Below are 24,522 nucleotides of genomic sequence, written 5' to 3'. Positions count from 1 at the left end.
AAAATTCAAACAGTGGTTATATAGGAATCGTAACGTAATAAAAGATAGCAGGAATACTATCCATTAAGCAGAAAGGACAAAAAAATTTCTTCTAGTATTTTCTTTGGTGCAAATAGTGCTCCCATGGGTCAGTTTATTAATGTATTCACTTGGCCTTGAGCATAATACTTTATGATCAGAAAGAATCTCAGCAAGTTATAATGGACTGACTCCTATTGGTGAGTCATTTATACTCTTCGGCCATTAAGTGTCACTAAGCTTAGCAATCAGAATGGAGATGCTTTCTAATCAGGGTTGACAGAAGGAAACTTACAGATGGGAATTCTGATTTGCATTTCCAGATGAAAACAGATAAAGACCAAGCAAGATTTCAGTGGCTTCAGCTGAATCAGGTCTGGATGCAGGGGAGGGTGCCAGTCCCAAATGTAGGTATGTGCCCTGGTATTGAGCTTCTTAATGCTCTGATTTACTTAGGAATAAACCCTGAGTTTGTTCTTTATTCGCCTCCTCTCTGACATTACTCAGGGTTGGTCTACGACCTGGTTGTTATTATGGAAGAATTCTTAGCTTCATGTGGGTGGCCAAGAGTTGGTGCTGTAAGAGCCATGGCAGGCCACAAGTGAGAGAAAAAGAAACAACTACAAAATTAATCTGGTGCATGAGAGTTCAGTTAGGTTGTACAAACTTGATTTCAATTTTCTCTGTAATAACCACTAATGAGGATTAGCAAATGAAAAGTTAAGCATCGACTTTCTATATGTTAGCAACTGAACTCAAGGGTAGATTTTTACATGTGACTTTAGATTTTTGTTTCTATAGAATGGCAGGTAAATGGCCACTTTTTACTTAAATTCTCTTTCCCCCAAATAATAATTTTTTTAAAATTAAAGGTTTAGTAGCACAGAAGAGAGTTTAATAACTATTTAACTGTGTTGTGGTATGGCTATTTTTAAAAGACTTTGTTCACATTTATTTACTTCTCCCTAAACCTTTTTATGATCCCTCTTAAAAGGCAAATTTAACCCAAAGTTTAAAAACATCAATTACACTTTATTTAAATGTGATTATAGATATGATATTCTTATCTGATTTAACTGGAAAGAACAAAAAACCTTGGTCCACAAGTCACAAACTCCAGTGCCTATAGGGGCCAGTTAGATAATCCTGTGAAGAGGAAAAATAATGGGGGTGATGGGCTGTGGCAATGAGGGGTATGGGGCCGCCATGACCTGGAGAACACCAGATCAGTAAAAGGTGGCAGCTGTAATTCAGCCCTAGCCAACTGCAAGTCCAGTGCTACCAAATCTGATTCTTCCGAACAAAAATCCAGTTTTTGTGTGTCATGGTCCAATTTTTAAATATGGGAAAATAATCTGTACCCTTTAAAAGCATTGTTTGAGCCAAACAAAATATAGCAGTGGGCAGATCTGGTCCACAGGCCACTGGTTTATGAACACTGATCTAGTCCACAAATGAAAATTTCATCAATTTTCCTTTCCTGGACATTCAATTTATTGCTTGACATCTATGATCTTAAGAGAACCCAGGGTATATGTTTATAATATAGGAAAGTAGAAGACAAAGCAGTAAAGAAAACTCTCTTTTATAAAAAAAATAGCCCATGACATAAAAAGAACATATTTATATAATAATGCTACAAACAGATCCTCACATGTAAATATCTGGCTTGTGGTTTCTGACCACATATAATGGCAACTTCATTGTACTGCTGAAAAGCAAACCACAAAAGCACTTTCACGTCAGTCACAATCAATCTTCAAACACGTGGACACGTTGAGTGTGCTCACAGGCTCAGTCAACGCTAACTGTTCTGAGGTACTGACTGCTCCGTAATTATCATTCTCCGTTAGTTGTAGAATTGTCGAGAAAAAAATATGTCAATTACAATATACTACATGGAGTTAGGATTTGAAGATCTGTGACAGTTTGAAAAAGATTTCTGTACAGAGAGAAAAGTTGGCCTACCATCCACAGGAATAAAAGTGTCAAATAATTCATCTTAATAAAAAAAATTGCTATTGTCATTTATTGAAGAAAATGAAGAAATTGTTCATAGGTAATTTGAATAATTTCAAATGAAGAAATTTACCTGGATTAGGAACAACCTTTCTTTTCTACATTTTTCTTGACACACATTAGTGATTAAACTTGAAAAGAAGTGAAAATGCTATCACTGAAAAAAATTAACTCTACTATAAATTTAAACGAGCATTACTTTATCAATAGCTATTTCTCTAGAAATACTTTGTGGCATTCTCAAACAACAAGGATGGGTGGAAAAGACATTTCAAATAAAGTTTTTACATTTTGGAATGCTTTTAGCTGAGACCACGTGAGTAGACATAAAATGACAACGTCAGAGTTTTATTACACACATTTTATTGAGGCTGTTTTTTTGGGATAATGTACTAAAGCAGACAACTCAGCAAACCACTGAGAAAAAGGATATATATATATTTTGCATTATTTCCAACATGAAAATAAACGTCCATGTGAAGTGTCACGATCACAGGCAGCCCAGGAGGTTCAGAGCGCCGGTGGTTTCGTCCAGGCTGGCACAAAGCACAGGGGGCTCTGAAGGACTGAGAGGTCACGGCACCTCGGTTTGTGGACTGTGACTGGTCACTCACTCACAGGCCTGTTTATGTTTCCTTTCATTTGTTTCTAATAAAAATCTTGGAGACCAAAGTTTCTGCTTGAGATGACTTCTTTGGAATCCCAAAAGGCCTCACTAGAGCTTTCTGGCTATGCTATGACCATCATCTAATGGATTACAGACACATTTCGGTTTAGAGCTTCCTAGCAGCAGAACAGAAATACACGAAACAACATATATTCCCCATCATGAATTTCATTTTGAGCAAAAGCCAGCATGACAGGGAAAATTAAAGATGGAAAAGACTTATCAGCCATATGTCTCATTCTCTCATTGTCTCAGTGCAGTCAGTTTCCAATCTTAATCCAAATTAGCCCATGAAGAGGGTGACTACTTCTCATAGGAAATTATTCCAGGGCCAAGGAGACTTGCTGTTATTTATTTTATTGTTCCATTTAATATTCCAAGTGTTTGATCTCATCTAACTCATCTCAAATTTAATCCAGTTATTACTCACTTCTATTCATCTGGGCAGTAACTAAGTGAAATAACTTTATGTGTCTCAGGTGGTACCTGGCATAGCAGATACACATTCAGTATTAGCTTCTTACTATGAACTATTTCTAAAGTATTGCCTGAGTTTAATTGAAAAAAGTTGACATATTCTCTGAACTCCTTTCTAATTACTTTCAATAAATATACTCAGAAGCAAGGAACTAAAAATGTCTGTCACATTCTGTTTCTTCCACCCTTCCTGCCCCTGCAGCAATCTCCCTTCGTGTCCCACTCCCCTGTCATCCCTAGACAAATTAATTTTATACTGAGGAAGGTCTACCATGCATCTTCTTAATTCTATGTGGCTTCAACTCATTGGATTGTTGATAACTTCATTATTTTAAATCATCTCTCAATGCTTAGGCGTAGCATAGATCGCAGTCATGGGGATAAACAGAAAAAGGAAAACATTAAAGATAAGGCCACACTTTGTAGATGCACAAATAATCTAACTCAACTCCTAAAGGACAGGCTTATAAACCTTTAAGTATTTATAAGAGTGAATATTCACGAGTCCCTTCCGATGAAATGTTTCACCATTGTGCTTTATCAGGAATTGAAATCTTGTAAACAATCTTCTAATACCCTATAACAGAACATCTTATCCTCATTTTATCAAAATTCAACTTCAAAACAATTCTATGAGACTGTACTGTGTGATTTCCCCATGCCACACTCTCCTGGAAAGAGTAGACGGCAGGCAGGCAGCCAGACAAGCACAGTCACCCGTCTCCTGGGTCTCAGTTGGATGGCCAGAGTGGCCACTGCGAGCATGATAAGAAATGCCAAAGGGGAGTGTACGGTCAGAGCTGCTGTAGGCAGTGAACAGGCTGTGCAGCACACAGACACAAATTCTGAGGAGGCACCACCCACGTCTCAGATTTTGTTGATTTGTATGGACGATTTTCTGACAGATGGCACCAGAATATCCTGGTCTAATAAAATCAATGTATTACAATAATTTACAGACAAAACTAAAGTACCAAGAGAAACGCCACCTTGTTTTTTAATTCACAAAACGGCACCACATGGATGAGAGGAAGGCCCACCTAGGGGGCTAAGGGAGCAGAGGATAAGCATGAATAATTTAGTCTAGAAGCCAAGAAACGTTTCCTGAGAAAGAGGGTTTAGCTGGGACAAGATTAGCAGAAGCTCGAAATTTTAGTACAAGTTCCACAGGATATCCAACTTATTTCTTTGTACTGGATTTCTGGTATAATAAATAGTTCCTCAGAAAACACATTCTTAAATTGCAGTTAGACCTCTTAGAAGTCTGCCATTCAGCCTCTCTGAAGTTAATTAGCAAGGGAACAAAAGTGCTATAAAACCAGGGCAAGAAGACAAAGTTGCACACACATCTCAGGCTGTTACACTTTTTCTCTGACAAACTCCTGTCTGTTTTTCAAATATATTTTTTCTTGGTAGGTATTTTCCAACATGTTTTGGTAGGGACTCTGTGGAGGAATCAAAGGGTCATTACTGCTTAATGGCTGAACAAATGAGCCGTGAGGATCCTACTTTTCAGTTCCCCCAAAATTAACCATCACATAGATAAGAATAATAAAAAGCATTTCTCAAATTGGTTCGTCCATTTAGAAAATTTAACCATTAGCCATCTTTGGGGGCATGGAAATAAACTTTATCATAAGGAAGTCTGTACTTTGTTTCTATGGTATAACATATGGTATAACAGCTAGTGTTGTCACTGTGTCAAACACTGTACTACACATCCAACACTGTTCTTAGATGTCTGTGTTTACTCACTTCTTCCCCATGACAACTTCTGAGGTAAGAACTATTTTTATCCCCATTTTACAGATTAGAAGTTTGAGGCATGAACTGGTTTAAACAACTTGCCTGAAGCCACAGAGCTTTCCAGCAACATAACTGCGATCTGCACCCTGGCAGTGTGGCCCCAGAACTTGCGCTCTTGACCATTCCATTACCCTGGCTTATTGGGTCAGGTATCCAGCCTAGATTCTAGACGACACTGAAAATCCATTCATTAAGCCATCTTAACTAACGGAAACACAAACACAAGTCAACATCTAGAATCAACCACACTGCCAGTATAACCAGCATTTTAGATAGAATAAGCGTTTGGAACTATTCTTCACTGACAAAGACCTTCAGTGAGAAAAGTAGTGCAAAAGTACAAGGTAAGACAAGAATACAACATTATCTCTTAAAGAGGTAGACCCAGGCCGGGCCACTGAGATCCACCTATGCACCAGGATTATTTCCCATTACCCAGCCCCCACTGCCAGGCACAGGTGAGTTCTCTATCCTGGGTGAGTGTCTAGGATGCTGTGACTGCCTGTGAACACTGCCTTAAGAATACCCTAAAGGATTTTCTGCAGAACTGTTGTTTCTCGAGATGCTTCATATAAAAGCATCTTGTGGTCAACAGGTTTGGGAAACTTGGCCTACTGCCTCCACCTCAGAAAGACTGACAGTATGAATGGACCTATCCCAGGGCCCCAAGAAGCCTTAATGACACCTGCACAACTTTTAAAATCTAATATTTCAGAAACTTGATTGATTATGGAATCCCTTGTTGTTTTTTTATAACACCTATGAAAGCACCAGTAAAACTAGTGCTTGAGAAATGCTGCCTCGAGGTAGCACATCAGTGAGGAACACTAGGACACACAGAGAGAGGGGAGGAAAGGATAAGAAAGAAGATTGTTTGAAGTAGGTACATGGGTAGAGCGCAAACTGAAATATCCCTAATGCTTACCATAGTGCTCCTTACATATTAGTCCTAAAAAGTACCTGCTCCATTGCTATGTGCAAAGGGAGTGGGAATTTTGATGATGTGAGACAAACCACACGTCTGACATATGAGCAGTCTTGTGTGTAGAAGACTACTACCCATGCTTATCCATACAGTACCCCCTTACTTCTGGAAAAGAAAAACAGGGTGCCATGTGTAGGAATGAACCAGACCACCTCAGGAGAAGGAGGAAGATGGAAGAAAGTAATCGGCACTTGGACTTAAGGGCTAAACTTTCAAAGTGTTCTCGATTTTAATTTTCTTTTTTTTTTTTTTTAGTTTGAAAAGCAACAAAAGACAGAAGGCCAGAAAAGAATATGCAATCTCCATGCAACATTGCAAAAGATATTCTCTTTTTTTTTTTCAATTCAAAGGGAGATTTGATTTCTTTCTTGAAGCTCCCAAGAAATAATAGGGGGAAGAAAAAGTTCTAGCATAGGAATGTGTGGACACTCTTCTGCCTCATCTATAGTCACAACCATAAGATACACCTGTTTTACGAAATACTTTCCCCTTTGCTTCAAGTTCGTTAGAGTTTCTAAGAATCTTTATAAAGAATCTCAGGATGGTAGGAGGTTGTTCTAGGGAAAATTCTCAATTACCAGCAGTCCCTAACCCACCCACAACACTTCACAATAACCTAAATTCAGCTCAGAAGTGCTGTGGGAATATTATTTATGAGCATGTATTATTGTTTGCAGAGATTGTAAAGTAGGAAATGATTTGTGTTTAAGACTATAATTTACTTCTTTGAATCATTTTAAATGGGCACAGAGGGAAGTTACTAAAAATGTTCTAAAATTAATTGGGGCTAAGATCACACAAAGAAAAATGACGTGCAGCATTAAAGAAAGTCCCTCTGTCAAGGCAGTGGGCTCAACGTCTGAGGGGACTTGAGGAGGGCAGGATGCTGTCTAAGGGAGAAGGCGGGAAAATTTAAGTTTCCCATTATTAACGAGAGCCTCGAGCCAGTCATGCCAAGATGAGCAGTTTTACAGGCATCTTTGCTGAAGGTCTAAGAGAGGTATCAAGGCTGGTCCTAAATTTCTGGCAACTTCTCAGTTCTCACTTCAGGTCCCAAGAGGCCGGCTATATGTATTGCATTTCTGTGCAATCTCTGCTCTTTACAGTAAGTCCAGGCATATTCCCCTTTCTTTGAGTTAGTTAGAGTAGCTTTCTTTTTCTTGTTCCCAGAAAAATGATTTCCCAGGACTGGGAGTCTTGAGATAAATGGAGAATTTCAATACAATATGGTACATTCAACCCTCCCCCGGGTAACTGTGTGACGTGCCTGGACACTTACATTCTTTGGTTATTTCATGGAAACTGAGCATAAGCCAGAATAATAAGCGAAATTAAAGACCAGCTCTAAATACATGGTCATTTTGAAGCATAATATAACATTTTCAGAACAACTGGGGCCTGTAGAGCTCCCAAATTGACAATATAACTAGATCTTTTGTTTGTTATTGCTCAGATTTTCAAAATAAAATCTCGAATGTCCACAAAGATAGTATGCGTAGTAAATAGAAGATAAGATATACCCAAATCGCTCACTTTATCGGAATGTTAAAAATGGTAAACGATTAGATAAATTGTGTGCCTATTCAGAGTAGTAACAGTATGGTGATTTTAACTGAACAATTTCTAGAAAGCTAAAAAAGTGTTCTTTGCTAAATATTCTACTATCATATTTCATGAATGTATTTTAAATATTTTAAATGATTAAGAAGGGGAAACTATATGCAAAACAAAATGAAATTCTCTTCGAATATACATTATTTCAGTTTAAACTACGCATTCTTTAAGAATACCATAAAATTTTTAGCAGAAATATTACAATTGGGATATGTAAGCACATGTTATGCTTGATCCAGACAATAACCATCAACTTGTTTCTATTTCAATGAAGTTTCCAAATTCACAGAAGTTTAGAATCATGCTGTTTCCATAACAGCAAAAAAAGAATAAAACTTAAAAGATCTTGCTCTTTTTTTAGTCTTTAGCAACATCTCTTTTAGTCGTTAGCAATATTCTCTTTTCTAAATGTAGTTAGTAAATCACATAAATTTTGAAAGTAGGATAATTGTGACATTACTGTAAAATTACACATTCTTATAGTAACGAAGAAGAACCAATGTTTAATTCTTAATGTAAAAGGGATGCTAAACTATGGAGTTAGCATCAAGCATCAAAGAATCTAAGCCATGTAATATCAGTTTAACATATGAATAAAATACATTGTATTACAAAAGGTTTTTAGATAATTCATTAATGATCAAAAAACACTGTAATATTTGCTGTTACTGTTTATTTATTAAAACTCAATTAGGATTTAGAGTTTTTAACATAAGTGCTATAGCTACAAAAATGCAAGTTTCTTCATGGTTAATGTGACACAGCATGTCAGTGAATAACTGAAATTAATAGCTTAATTGTTGCAAATTAACATGCTTAAGAAAACAGAAACTAGACTTTTTTCTTTTGTGCATGTGTTGCTTAAGTTAGATGTTTTCATGAACTATTCTGATCTCTTAAATTTCCATTTGTTAAAACATAGAAAAATGGCTCACCTGTAACAGACATACAGCCCAATGGAGCGATGAGAGTGATGGGGGCAAATCCATAGGCTGCAAAGTTTCCTGTCTCTCCCATGGCCATCAGTACAACCCCACCCCACCACAACACACTCTTGAAGAATGGCTTTGGGTGTTCTTGGTGCGCCAACTGAAGATGAGAGTATTTCTAGAAGTAAATCAGAATTTAAATAAGGTAATATTTCTACCCAATTAAAATCTGCCTGAAAATTTTGGGTCTTAATAAATTTGCATCATGGCTTTTAAATTTATTTGTAGGTTATTATAGAGCAATTATTACGGTTTTGTGTTTGTTCCAAACATATTAACAGCAGAAGTGACTCACACTGATACAGCATTTTATAGTTAAAGGTTTTTCTCACATGAGTGTTACTTAATTCTCATAACAACTCTGTAAAATATGTATCATTAATACTATCTGAAGATGAGGTGTAGATGAAGGAGTTAAGTGGGTTTTTAGTCCACTATACCAAACACTTATTTTAGAATATCAAAAAGTCCAGATGCCAAAATACACATTAATGAAATAAAGATAATAAATCACTAAATAAAAACCTTTTGAAAGGGGATTCAAATTTATGAGTCAAAGTAGCTACCACAATATACACAGCAGGGCAGAATGCTTTGGTAGCCGGGGGTTGGGTTGGGGGGTGAAATCTCATTTATATCTGGTTTGAGTATTTCTTTGTGTTTTAAACATATGGATTCCTAAAAAAAACTGGCCATTAAATAAAGTCCTATTTCCTTACTGATTTTATGAAAACTGAAAATTATGCCTTATAAGAAGTACATACAGTTCTAAATTACTTAAAATTTTTTTAAAAAGAAAATAATGCAAGTACTAGAAGAAAACATCAAACATTTAAAAAATATCTTGGCTTATGCCAAAATTACGAACATCTTTTTAAGTGTGGTACAAATTCATAAGCCAGCTAGGCACCTTGCCTAGGGCACACAGTACTACTGAAAGGCCCACAAAAACCTTTCTTTTACAATCAGAAGAAGAAGAAAAAAAAAATGAATGTAATCCAGCTGGATCATATTTATCTTTATATCAATGAGGACATAAAACATAATTTTTTATATTTTTGATGGAGGAAGGAGCCCAAGCAGGCAAAAGTGCCTGAGGCTCATTATGGTTATAATGCGTTAGAAAAATAAACTTCTTCTTACCTGAATATTTAGGGAAATGCTGATTACCAAGTTTCCTAAAATGGCCAGCATAACTCCAAAAAGGTGTATCTGAAAAAAGAAAGCGTTTTCTTTAAATGATACTTTAAATGGTACATATAAGATATTTACTGGAAAAAAAACACCAAATAATTTAAGTTGATACATTCACTCATTTGTTCATTCAGTCAGCAAATATTTAGTTAGCACCTATCTGCAAGGGTCGTTTGGAATATGAACAATGATTTTATTGGAATTAGTTTTTAACTTTAGTCAAATATTGTTTTTAAGAACTAGCTCAGTTTCTTACTGAATCTCTAGATATTCGCGTCATTCACTAAAACAAAGAAAATAGTCATCAGGTTGTGACTTTTTCCCACTAAGATGTTTCTTATTTCTTTTCTGTTCATTTTCTCCAGCAACCTCTCTGACTGGGCTGTTTATTGTCTCAAGTATGGACTATGTAATTTTTTCCCATCTGGTCTCCCTCTTTCCTTTCTTTTAAAATATTCTGGAGGACTGTGGTATGGCCTTGGAGTTAAAAGATGAATCTGAGATCAGGTCTGTTATTTCTAATGGGTGACCTTGAGCAAGTGATTTTATCTCCCTGGACTCAGTAAACAAGGGATGTTGGACAAGGTGTTTCCAAAGATCCCTTTACCTCTAAAGTTTTATGATCTCCACTGGAGACAGATTAAATTTTCCCACAACTCCCCTGGTCAAGAACTCACAATGTCTCTCTATAGTCAAGTACATCAAATATAAAATTACCATACCAGCTTCCCATAGTCTGTCCTCAACCTGACCATCCAGTTGTCCATGACACACTTAATGTGCTCCTTACCTCTGGTAGCCGGCACACAACATTCTCTAGTCAGATGTCTTTTTTTTTTTTTTTTTTTTTTTTTTAATTGGGGAAGGGGAACAGGACTTTATTGGGGAACAGTGTGTACTTCCGGGACCTTTTCCAAGTCAAGTTGTTGTTCTTTCAGTCTTAGTTGTGGAGGACACAGCAAAGCTCCAGGTCCAGTTGCCACTGTTAGTTGCAGGGGGCAGAGCCCACCATCCCTTGTGGGAGTCGAGGAGTTGAACCTGCAACCTTGTGGTTGAGAGCCCGCGCTCCAACCAACTGAGCCATCTGGCCACCCAGGAGCTGAGCGGCAGCTCATTGACTTCATTCTAGTTGCAGAGGGCGCAGCTCGCTGGCCCATGTGGGAATCGAACTGGCAGCCCCGTTGCCCAGAGCTCGTGCTCTAACCAACTGAGCCACCTGTCCACCCCAGATGTCATTCTTTGCTCATGTTTCTCTGCTCACCTAGACAGAGCAGCATCTTCCCTCAGTTCATTCCAACCCTCCTGGCCTGCTGAGGTCCACCTCCTTGAGACTGCCTCAGACCACCCCACCCCATCTTCATTTTCGCAGACTCTAAATAATGTACATCCCTTATTTCTTCTTTTATATTGTCATATGTATCATTAGGCTCTACAAATAGATAGCAAATTCTTTGAGGGAAGAGAACCATGTCTTCAGCTTCTGTTGGGTCTTTAACAGCATCTACTACACAAAATGAGGGGCTTGAAAAATACTTGCTTGGAAAGTGTAATGGTTTAAAACTAAAATTATACATATTAAAAAATAAGTTCCTTCATATTGCCCAAGATGTATATTACACATCCTGCATCTATTATTTGATGACTTACAAAGTTACATTAGCAGCTCCTATCTAAATACAAAGGTATAATATCTTCTAGCATTATAAATTAGCAATAAGGAATCTTCTTCCCTTTTCTTCTATAGTACATAGCTTCCAGCTAGCTTCAAATTCCAAAGAGTTATTTGAATTTCAAATGAGCATTGCAACCACAAGGACCCCTTTTCAGAATGCAAACTGTCTTTGAAGTTGTAGAACTTTATTATATGTGCCGAAGTGAAATTCAGTATATTTAACAAATGAAGCAGAGAAGTTGAAAACCCGTTTAATAGTTGATATATAATATCCATAGTCTTTAATCAGTTAAGAATTTTCCTTTCCTAATAAAGGCACTTGGCAATAATTTTGATGGCTATTCCTCATGGGGAACAATTGTATCATAATACAATGTGCTATTTCCATGCTTTTGATTTACAATTAAATGCATTTGGCTATAATCAAGAAAATAAAGATTCAGAAGAAATTTGGGATTAAATGGAGAATTATGAAAATCTTTCATAATTACAAAAGTAAATTGTTAAATAAAAATAAGTGACTTCAAAATTCTTTAAATCATTCAATGGGTAATTTAAATGCCACCAGGCCAAATGTTTAGAAATTTGTAGCAGGATTTGACAATGATTTCTTGATATAACACCAAAAGCACAAGCAACAAATGAAAAAAATAGGTAAGTTGAACTTCATCAAGATTAAAATCTTTTCTGCATTAAGGAACACTACTAACAGAGTGAAAAGGCAACCCACACAAGGGAGAAAATATTTACAAATCATATATCTGATAAGATTGATATCAAGAATATATGAAGAACCCCTACAACTCAACAACAAGAAAACAACCCAATTAAAAAACAGGCAAAGGACTTGAATACTTGAATAGACATTTCTCCACAGAAGTATGAGTATACAAATGGTCAGTAGGCACATAAGAAGATGCTCAACACCACTAATGATTAGGGAAATGCAAATCAGAACCACAATGAGCTACTGTGTTTCCCTGAAAATAAGACCTAGCTGGACCATCAGCTCTAATATGTCTTTTGGAGCAAAAATTAATATAAGACCCGTTCTTATTTTAATGTAAGAACCCGGTATAACATGATATAATATATAATATAATATAATATAATATAATATAATATAATATAATATAATACTGGGTCTTATATAAAATATAATATAATATAATAAATATAATACCTGGTATAATATAATATAATACCAGGTCTTATATTAATTTTTGCTCCAAAAGACGCATTAAAGCTGATGGTCCAGCTAGGTCTTATTTTCAGCGAAACACAGTATCAATTCACACCCACTAGGATGGCTACAATTAAAAAAGAAAAACCAAACAGAAAATAACAAATATTGGTAAGGATGTGGAGAAATTGAAACCCTGTGCTTTGCTGGTGGGGGTGTAAAATGGTACAACTGCTGACCTCAGACCATGTAAAAAATTATCTCAAAATCAAAGACTCAAATGTAAAACATACGAGTAAATCTTCATGACCTTGAATTTGGCCATGGAATCTTATAAATAAGATACCAAAAACATAAGCAACAAAAGAAAAAAACAATTTGATCTCATCAATATTAAAAACTTTATGTCAAAGGACACTATCAACAAAGTGAAAAGACAATCCATAAAATGGCAGAAAATATTTGGATATCATAAAGCTAATAAGGGACTTGCATTTGGGATATATATAAAAACTCTTACAACTCAATAATAAAAAGACAACCCAATTAAAAATGGGCAAAGGATCTGAACACACATTTCTGCAAAGAAGACAAATGGCTAACAAGCACATGAAAACATGTTGAAGATCATTACTCATCAGGGAATGCAAATCCAAACCACAGTGTGATACCACTTCATACCAAATAAGATGGCTGTAATAAAAATTCATATAATAACAAATGTTAGCAAGGATGTAGATAAATCAGAACCCTCATACAATGCTGATGGAAATATAAAATGGTACAACTACCTTGGGAGACAGTCTGGCAGTTACTCAAAAAGTTAAGACTTTGCATTTGACTCAGCACCTCCACTCCTAGGTATGTATCCAAGAGAAATGAAAACGTATGTCCACACAAAACCTTGTACACAAATGTCCACAGCAGTATTATTCATAATAGCCCAAAGTAGAAAGGACTCAAATGTCCATCAACTAATGAATAAATAAAATGTAGAGCATTCATACAATGGAATATTATTCTATCATAAAAAGGACTGAATGCTACAACCTGGATGAGCCTTGAAAATGTTATGCTAAGTGAAAGAATCTAGTCACAAAAGATGATTCCATTTATGTGAAAGGTCCAGAACAGGCAAATCTATAGAGAGAGAGCAGATTAGTGGTTGCTTAGAGCTGGAAAGAATGAAGGGCTTGGGGGTGACAGTTAAAGGGTGGTGGGTTTCTTTTTGAGGTAATAAAGTTCTAAAATTGTGGTGATGGTCGCACAACTCTGTGAATATACTAAACACCAGTAAATTGTATACTTTAAATGGGGAATTGTATGGTATGTGAATTATATTTTAATAAAGTTGTTACAAAAAAATAAAATAATCTGAAAAACACAAAGCATTTACATCTTTTATTTTTGCCCAGAGAAATAAAATGCTACAAATGTAGCTACCGTGTTTCCCCGAAAATGAGATCTAGCGGAATAATCGGCTCTAATGTGTCTTTTGGAGCAAAAATTAATATAAGACGCAGTTTTATTTTACTATAACATAAAACTGGGTCTTATATAAGACTGGGTATAATATAATATAATATAATATAATATAATATAATATAATATAATATAATATAATATAATATAATATAATATAATATTGGGTCTTATATTAATTTTTGCTCCAAAAGACACATTAGAGCTGATTGTCTGGCTAGGTCTTATTTTCGGGAAAACATGGTAGCTCTATTTCAGTCTCTTCTCTCCCAGTGATAAGTAACTTTTTTCTGAAGTTGACATATTTCTTTCCTTCCTAGATTTATTTTTATCTTTATTTTGTTTATTCAATATTTTTTTCATCTTCTTTAGACCCTTAACTCATTAGCTTTTCCTCTTTCTATCTAATAATATATGCAAGTACGGCTGCACATTTCTCTGTTTTAGCTGCTTGTATAGTTTTGGCATGTACAGTTATCATTGGCATTTAGTCCTAAATATTTTCTAATTATCTTATTTTTATCTGAGTCTTATATTATTTAGAGGTGTGCATTTTAATACTTTTAAACAAATGGGGTGTTGGTTATCACTTTGTTACTAATTTTCTAATTTTCAGTTGTGGGCAGAAAATATGCTGTGGGCAGTAAATGATGCTTTTTGACTTAGTATATGGTGTAAATTGAAATTTGTTTTGTGAACTTGTAGTGCATAGTCACATTTTATAAGTATTCCATGTATGCTTGAAAAGAAAGTATTTAATTGTTGAGTTATATATATTTACATATTCTATCTATCTATCTATCTTCATTAATTTATTGCTCAAATGTTTGATACTCTTACTAAATTTTGGACTACTTTGTCTATCAATTGCCTAGGGGGGTATATTAAAAATCTACTACGAATGTGGATTTATCCATTTTCCTTTTAAATCTACTGAGTTTTGCTTTATGTATTTTGAAGCTATAGTGTTAGGTGTATACAAGTTCAGGATTGTTTCATCTTCCCAGTTAATTGTTCCTTTTATCATCATGTGTTGACTTTTTAAATCTCAGTAATGGTTTTGCTTTAAAGTCTATTTTATTGGATATTAATATAATGTGGCTGCTTTCTTTTGGTATTTGCAACTTTCCACATCACTTTACTTTCAGCATTTCTGGTTGGAGTGGAGTGTCATTATATTTTAGTCAGGTTTCTTATACATAGAAAATAACTGGAAAAAACATCCTGAGACATTTTGTCAAATGGGAAGTTAGTCCATTTTGTTTATTCTGATTACAAATATATTTTCATTTATTTCTACTGTCTTTTAGTCCATTTTATTTATTATGATTACAAATATACATATATATATATACACATATATATATTTTAAAATAGTCTCTGGGTTTTTTTTAAAAGATTTTATTGGAGGAAGGGGAACAGGACTTTATCGGGGAACAGTGTGTACTTCCAGGACTTTTTTCCAAGTTGTTGTCCTTTCAATCTTCAGCTGAAGTTGTTCAGCTTCAAGTTGTTGTTCTTTCAGTCTTAGTTGTGGAGGGCGCAGCTCAGCTCCAGGTCCAGTTGCCATTGCTAGTTGCAGGCGGTGCAGCCCACCATCCCTTGCAGGAGTTGAACCGGCAACCTTGTGGTTGAGAGGATGCGCTCCAACCAACTGAGCCATCCGGGAGCTCAGCGGCAGCTCAGCTCAAGGTGCCGTGTTCAATCTTAGTTGCAGAGGGCAGAGCCCACGATCCCTTGCAGTACTCGAGGAATTGAACTGGCAACCTTGTGGTTAAGAGCCCACTGGCCCATGTGGGAATCGAACCAGCAGCCTTCAGAGTTAGGAGCATGGAGCTCTAACCGCCTGAGCCACAAGGCAGGTCCTACAAATATATTTTCATTTATTTCTACTATCTTCTTTTGTGTGTTTGTAGTTTTCTTGCTTTTTCTTTGCTTTCTAATTTCTCCTCTCCTGAATCCTGTTGGATTTTTGAGTTTTCTTTTCTTTCCTCTGCTATTCTTGCTAGGAAGTTAAACATCTTTTTTAAGATTCTTTTAGTAATTACTGTTAATTTTTAAAAGTTTTATACTTTGAAATAATTATAGACTTATAGTAGGTTGTAAAGAACTGTACAGCTAGGTCCCATGTACTCTTCCCTCAGTCCTCCCGTCAGTGTTAACACCTTACACAACTACAATAATATCAAAACCAAGAAATTGACATTGGTAAAGGTCTTATTTTATTCAGATTTCAGTCACTTGCATTGTGTATGTGTGTGTGTGTGTGTGTGTAAGATACTCATTTGTACCATCACCATAACATACCACCACCATTGCCTCCTGTTAGAGATATACCCATCTGCTTTCCCTCCCCATCCCTAACCTCTAGTAATCACTAATTTGTTCTCTATCTTTATAACCACGTTATTTCACAAATGCGTGAAAAGGATGGAACCATGTATCCTTTTGAAGTTGGCATCAGCCTTGATATTAATCCAAGTTGTTGGCCCAATAGTCTGTTCCTTTTAATTGCTGCGTAGTATTCCATGGCATGGATGCACCATAGTTTGTTTAGTCATTCAGTCACTGAGTGACATTTGACATTCAGTGGGTGTCACTGAATGTCAAATAATGACAGCTAGTTTTTGGCTGTATGAAAAAAGCTGCTATGAAGATTTGTGTACAAATTCTGCATGAAAATAAGTCTTCTTTTCTCTGACATAAATGCCTCAAAGTGTAATTGCTAGGTCACATGGTAAGTCCATTTTTAGTTTTGAAAGGGTGTCAAACTAGTTTCCAGAGCAGCTGTACCATTTTACATTCCCAACAGCAATGTATAAGTGATAAAAGTTTCTCCATTATTAAGTTTATCATGCATTCCCAACATAAATTCAAATATTCAAAATTCCTATCCTTCTAAACATAAAAACTTCCATTTGATTTAACTAAATTTCTTCTTGCCTATTTTACATGTTATTGATGTTTTAGTCACTGTTATTATTGTGTTATACAGTCAATACTTGCCTTATTTATCCATGTTTATCTATTTCTTTGTTCACCACTGCTCTTTTTAAAAGGTTTTTATTAAAACATAGCTGACATGCACTATCATATTAGTTTCAGGTGCACACCACAGTTATTCAGCATTTATATACCTAAAGAAGTGATCACCATAAATCCAGCAACCATCTCACACTGTACCACACTATCACAATATTATTGACTATGTTCCCTATGCTGTACATTATATTCTCATGACCCATTTCATGCCTGGAAATTTGAGCTCTTATTCCCCTTCACTTTTCCCCTCCCTTTTAAATGTTTTAAATTACAGTTGACAGACAATATTATATTAATCTCAGGTGTACAGCATAGTGGTTAGACATTTGTATAATTTAAGAAATGATCTCCCTGACTAGTCTAGTACCCACTATACATAGTTATTACCATATTATTGATTATATTCCCTATGTTTTACTTTACATCCCCATGACTGTTTTGTAACTACCAATTTGTACTTCTTAATTCCTTCCCCCTTTTCACCCAACCCCAACTGCCCTCCCATCTTGCAACCATCAAAATTTTTTCTGTATCTATGAGTTTGTTTCTGTTTTGTTTTTGTTTTTTTTTGTTGTTGTTGTTCTTTAGATTCCACATATAAGCAAAATCACACTGCATCTGTCTTTCTCTGTCTGACATACTCTACTCGGCACAATACCCTCCAGGTCCATCAATGCTGCCACTGATGGCAAGAACCCATTCTATTCCATGGCCAAGCAATATTCCATTGTATATACTCAAAAGTACCACCTCCTCTTTTTTTATCCATTGATGGACACCCAGGCTGCCTACATGCCTTGGCTATTGTAAACAATGCTGCAGTGAACATAAGGATGTACACATCCCCTCAAAGCAGCATTTTGGGTTTCTTCAAATAAATATACAGAAGTGAGATTACTAGGTCCTTATTTTTCCATCCCTTTACTTTCAGTCTGTGTGTGTGTCTCTTGATCTGAAGTGAGTCTCTTATAGGCAACATATGTAAGAGTCTTGTTTTTTTATCCATTCAAGCACCCTATCTTTTGATTTGAGCATTCAATTAATTTACATTTAAAGTAACTGTTGATAGATATGTAGTTATTGCCATTTTATTACTCATATTTTTTTTTCTTTTTTTTTTTTTTTTCCATTTTAAAGAAGTTCCTCTAACATTCCTTATAATACTGGTTTGATAGTGATGAACCCCTTTTGTTTGGGACTCTCTTTATCTGTCCTTTGATTCTGAATCATAGCATTGCTGGATAGACTAATCTTGGTTGTAGGTCCTTGCTTTTCATCACTTTGAATATTTTGTACCAGTCGTTCTGGTTTGCAAAGTTTCTGTTGAAAAATTAGCTGACAGTCTTACGGAAGCTCCGTTGTAGATAACTAACTGCTTTGCTCTTGCTGCTTCTAAGATTCTCTTGCCTTTATGCTTTGGCATTTTAATTATGATGTATCTTGGGCCTCCTTGGGTTCATCTTGTTTGGGACTCTGTGCTTCCTGGGCTTGTGTGTCTATTTCCTTCCCCAGGTTAGGGAAGTCTTCTGTCATTATTTCTTCAAATAGTTTTTCAATTCCTTGCTTTCGCTCTCTTCTCCTTCTGGTACCCCCATGATGAGAATGTTGTTACACTTGATGTTGTCCCAGAGGCCCCTTAAAGTACTCTCATTTTTGGGGATTCTTCTTTTTCTTTTTGCTGTTCTGCTTGGGTGTTTTCTGCTATATTATCTTCTAAATCACTTATTTGATCCTCTGCTTCACCTACTCTACTGTTGATTCCCTCTAATGTATTCTTCACTTCAGTTATTGTATTCTTTCTTTCTGACTGGTTTCTTTTAATGTTTTCAATTTCTATTTTTATGTTCCCTATCTCTTTGTTGAAGTTCTTCCTGAGATCATTAAGCATCCTAATAACCAGCGTTTTGAACTCTGTGTCCGGTAGATTGCTTGTGTCAATTTTGTTTAGTTCTTTTTCTGAAGCTTTGTTTTTTTAATTTTTTTTATTTGGGATATGTTTCTTTGTCTCCCCATTTTGGCTGCTTCCCTGTGTTTGTTTCTATGTGTTAGGTAGAGCTGTGCCTCCTGGTCTTAGTAGAGTGGCCTTATGTAGTAGGTGTCCTGTGAGAGCCAGTGGTGCAATCTCCCTGGTCACCTGAGCTGGGTGCTCCAGGTGTGTCCCTTGTGTGGGTTGTGTGCCCTCCTGATGTAGTTGAGCCTTGGTTGCTGTTTGCATATCAGTGGGAGGGACTGACCCTCAGGCTGATTGGCTGTGAGGACTGGCCATGATTATAGTGGAGGAGCAGTGTTGCAGGGGCTGACCCTACAGAGCAGGATTCACTTTAGCAGGGCTCTGGTGCCTGCCCAGTCTTTTCTTTGAATGTGTCATCCTTGGAAGCTCCTGGCCGTGAGGTCCAAAGCTGGCTATTAGGTTCCCAGGCCCAGGGCCTTCTGGGAGGGGCCTTATTGCAGGTCAAGTTCAGCCACAGACTATGCCCTTTCCTGGGGGCCACCTGTCAAGAGCCATAAACTGCTCTTAAAAAAAAAAAGTTCTATTGAGATATAATTTACATACCATAATGTTTGTTCTTTTAAAGTATGCAATTCAAGTTTGTAGTATATTCACAGAGTTGTGCAACCATGACTACTATCTGATTTCTGAATATTTCATCACCCCAGAAAGAAACTCCATCCCCATTAGCAGTCACTTTCCCTTTTCTAACTCAGTCCCTGGCAATCACCAATCTACTTTCTGTCTATATGGATTTGCCTATTCTGGACATTTTATATAAATGGACTCATACAATAATGTGACCTTTTGTGTCTGGTTTTCTTCACTTAGCATGATATTTTAAAGGCTCATTTTGTTGTAACATGTATCATGTATGTAGTATGTATCATTATCATTCCTTTTTATGGCTATATAACATTTACTGATATACCACATTTTATTTATGTATTAATCGGTTGATGAACATTTAGATTATACTACTTTTGGAATATTAAGTTCTTGTATCTTAATTTTAATTCTGGGTTCAGTGTCCTTCCTGAAGAAAACTTTAGTAACTCTTTTAATGAAATCCTTTGATTTGAAATTTTCTGTTATTCTGCAAACATCTTCATGTCATCTTTCATCTTGAGTATATAAATACAGGCTGAGAGTTATGTCATTCAGAAATTTGATGGTATTATTCCACGTTTTCTGGCCCTTATTGTTGCTGAGAAGTAGATTGTCGATCTAATTTTTGCTCCTTTGTAGGTAATCTGTCATTTTTCTCAGGATGCTTTCAAGATTTTCTTTGTCATTGGTTTTCAGCAGTTTCACCACAGTTTTTCTATATGTGAATTACTTTTTGCTGGGACATATGCTTCAATTTGAGGATTCGTGTCTTTCATCAATTTTAAATTCTCAACTATTATCTCTTTGACTATCATCTCTCTTTTATTCTCTCTATTCTCTCCATATGGAATTCCTCTTATGAGTATGTTAGACTTTTTAATTCTATCCTCCTTTTGGCCTAAATTAACTCATATATTCTGACTGTTTATCTCTTTTTACTGAATTATAAATAATTTCTTCATATCTATCTTCTAGCTTAGCTTTTCTGACCTCCGTCCTCTGACTTGAGTCTTTATACATTTGTATCAGTACATATATTATACTGTACTGTAATTACTTTTTATAAGTTCATTTCTCCTCTACACCATACATATGTTCCTTGAGGGCAGAGATGCGATTTACTCATCAACTCATCTTTTTAACCCTAATGACTAGTATAGGATCTGGCACAAAGAAATTATTTATTAAATACTATTTGAACTGAACTACTACTACCAGATTGTCTAGAAAGAGTAAATTTTGACCTTTGGCCCTACGAATTTCTCAAGGGAGTATTTTATAGTAAATTGGAGTTTGAATACATCAAACACTCATTTTTGATCTTTATTAAATTTACTGGAGTTAGTAAAATTATATAGGTTTCAAGTGTACATTTCTATAATACATCATCTATATATTGCATTGTTTGTTCACCACTCAGAGTTAGTTTTCCTTCCATCACCAAATATTTGACCCTCTTTACCCTCTTCTACTACCCTCCTCCCCCCTTACCCTCTGGTAACCACTAAACTGTTGTCTGTGTCTATAAGTTTTTGTTTGTTTGTCTTATTCGCCAAACACTCATTTTTATGAGAGCACAAGCTTGTCCCAGAATTCAGATTTTAACAATTAAGAGTGTCTTCTAGTGCAATTAAAAGCTGCCTGCTGACCGTTAAAATCTAGTTAATTCATATTATTCTAAAAGAGCAAGAAATATACAGATATAAAACAGGTACAAGAAATATTTTCCTGATAACATTCAGTATAAACTGGTGTATTTTATTTTTATTTTTCTGAAAATTTACCTAATTATTCAAGATTAATTGCATGCCCATTAAATTCTTTTAACACATACTTGTAAATAGTAGTGATACAGCAAATCCTCATTAATGCCCCTAACTGTTGGGGAGGGAAGCTTCAAATTTGCAGTGTTTCTAAAAGGTTGTTTAATTATCTTCAAGGACATATAGTAACTCGAGGAAACCACTACCAAGTGCTGTTTCCAATTAGAGGCTCTGGTAAGTGTGCTTTAATGACTACAGAATCCTCATCTGCAGTCAGAAGTACCATTTGCATACAGTGAGCATGCCCTTATAAACTTGCCATTTAAATTAGGTTAAAGATGTCTAGTTTACATTATTACTTTTATTCAGAGTGTTATCTGTTTTCTAGCATTTTAGAATTCGTGGAAGCTTGGAGCTCCTCTCTTCCCTTCAAACCCTCCTTACTGATGGGGAGACTGGTCTGGAAAAATAGCAGAGGGCCAAAGAAGGAAAGTGACTTGTGTGAAGTCACACAGTTAGATAGGAGGCAAATTTTGGCCCCAAGACATCCAGCTCATCTCTGAATCACTATTTTCCATAGATTGCAATAAGTAACCTTCTGGCTAGTCAATGTCAATTTACTGCGGTTTTAAAATTAGCAGAATCTGTTTCTTTTCCTTGGTGAAAATAAAATAATGCAAAGATAATAGAAGGAGAGGTTGCTCCACAGCTTAATCAAGCAGCTAGAAGTACAAGCCAGAGACACAGACAGATGCCCTTAATTTTTGCAGTGCTCACTTTTGTCACCACTGTAGCTTAATTTCTGGCTTTTCCAGGATATCTTGGCAAACAGATGGTGGGACACACAGCAAACAACTTATCTAGAATGAGGTTGAAAATATCAGCACTGATATATATTAAGGATGTTTTTGTTTTATTTGGAATAACAATCTTCTATCCTACTTTTTTGTGCCAGAATGTTCTTTAGAATTTTGCAAAAAGTTACTGAGCTATAATCCATGGGTGGGACAGTTTGGCCAAATGGAGATGGGATACGATAACAGGGGTGTATGGAATTGCTAACAGTCTGTCGCAGTTCTGGCTTTGAACTCAACCATATTCCTGGCTCTGCCTTCAAAATATAAATTCAGAATCAGACCCCAATGGAGCTAGTACATGGTTCAAAAGAACCATAGATTCAGAGCTAGTTTTGAATACTGTAATAGCCTTATTCAACTCCCACTTGGAATAATGCTATCTCCTGTTCCAGGCAGTAAAATACGTCTGAACAAGGAAATGAGAGATCTAGTTCTAGTACCAGAAAGACTGCAGGTTGAGTGCTTTAGGTCATCTAACCACTGCAGGAATGACCTTAAGAGCCTGAACCTGAAAGGGGATATATGCCTGAGAAATAGGCATTCATTTAATCCCATCTCACAGGAAACTCTTAGGAATGAACTGGGGTTGATTTGCATTTGCACCTAATAAACAGGTAGACACAATGTTTCACAATATTCACAATTGGTGACTCTCTAGGTAAAGGACATATGATGTTTATTGTACTACTTAATTTTCTATAGGTTGGAAAATTTTCAAAGTAAGAAGTGAAAAAAAAAGTGCTTTACAGACTCAATGAAATTAAAGAGAATATGGATTCATTTAAAAAGAGTTAAAAGAAGAAATGATAACAAGAAAAGAAATAAAAGCAAGAAATTTAAAAAAGCTGGTTGAACCAAGAAAAGATTAAAGAGAAAAATAAAACCATTGCACACCTTAAAACCACATGCAGACATTGCTTAGGAGAAACTCACAATATGGAGGAAAGGACCTGAAATTGATCATAGAGAAGATGGTAGATATGGGAGACAGACAACTTGAGGAAGCTAACATCACATACTATGCATTGAGTCATGAATCCATTTCATATTTATTTAGGAACTGTTAAACATTAGGTCTGATGTCAGGAATTGAGCATGCAAATTACCCTCTAGAAGCTCAGAAGAAATAGAAAAAGCAACTACTATCTGTTAAATCTATAGTAGAGGTATGCTCTACAGAAGAGATAGAGAGTGCAAATCTGCCTACTTTGGAGAGTATTATTAGTTTCCTGTGGCTACTATTAACAAGTTACCACAGACTTGGTGGCTTAAAACAAGAGAAATTTATTTTCTCACAGTTCTAGAGGCCAGACGCTCCAAATCAATTTCATTGGGCTAAAATCAAGATGGCAGGGCGGCACTACCTCTGGAGGTTCTAGCGGAGGATCCATTTCTTGCCTCTCCCAATTTCTGGTAGCTGCTGGCCCATCCTTCGTTTATGGTATATCACTCCAATTAATCCCTGTCTCCATGGTGGCCACACTGCATTCTCCTCTTCTATGTGTAATCTCCTTGTGCCTCCCACTTACCGGCTTTGCACTCCAAATTCACCCTTTTGCAAATCAAATTCACCTTTTTGCAAATCAAATTCATTCTTTTGCAGATCAAATTTTTCCACAAAAATGTTTTCTTAATCTCTGTGATAAAAATAAATCCAATATTAAGTTATTGTTAAAATTAAACATTTTATTGCATGTATTTAATAATAAACATAAAATACTTACTTAATATCAGAAATACTTATTTACTTCTAGCTTCGTTTATCATGGTTCTCCTGCTGCTGCTCATGTTAATTTCATATACATATTCATAAAATAATTATGACAATCTGTAGGAATAATAGTTGCAATGGAATAATTAATAACATCTACTAAATGTTCATGGTTTGATGGATCAGCCGAGACATTTCTTGCATAGAACTTAATTTTTGAAAAACTTCTTCAATGGTGTTCATCATTGGAGAGTATGGTGGCAGAAATAATAAAGTATGTCTCGTCTGACCAACAAGATCACATTCTTCCTGGGTTTTGTGGAGGCTTACATTGTCCACACTTACTCCATATTATCTTCATCCAATTTCAGCAATAATCTCTGAAGAAATTCACAAAAAATATTTGAAGTAACTGTGAAATGTGAAATTATTTCATGCCACACC

The 24,522-nt window shown here is 35.9% G+C and overlaps 1 protein-coding gene across 3 annotated transcripts in view; it reads right to left on the bottom strand.

The window, feature by feature from the left end:
• The window catches only part of NIPAL2 (NIPA like domain containing 2), a 79,663-nt gene that overhangs the window by 39,244 nt on the left and 15,897 nt on the right, over positions 1 to 24,522 (bottom strand). For all 3 annotated transcript variants that reach the window (XM_088799029.1, XM_088799030.1, XM_088799031.1), the window contains 2 exons: positions 9,719 to 9,787; positions 8,522 to 8,693 (listed from right to left, as the gene is read on the bottom strand). In XM_088799029.1, coding sequence (XP_088655155.1) covers positions 8,522 to 8,693; positions 9,719 to 9,787 — 241 coding nt within the window. The remainder of the gene's footprint in view (positions 1 to 8,521; positions 8,694 to 9,718; positions 9,788 to 24,522) is intronic.

The sequence above is a fragment of the Rhinolophus sinicus genome, chromosome 6, assembly GCF_057876585.1.
Source record: "Rhinolophus sinicus isolate RSI-liver-muscle chromosome 6, RSI-T2T, whole genome shotgun sequence".
NCBI lineage: Eukaryota > Metazoa > Chordata > Mammalia > Chiroptera > Rhinolophidae > Rhinolophus > Rhinolophus sinicus.
This window is presented reverse-complemented; position numbering and strand designations above follow the sequence as displayed.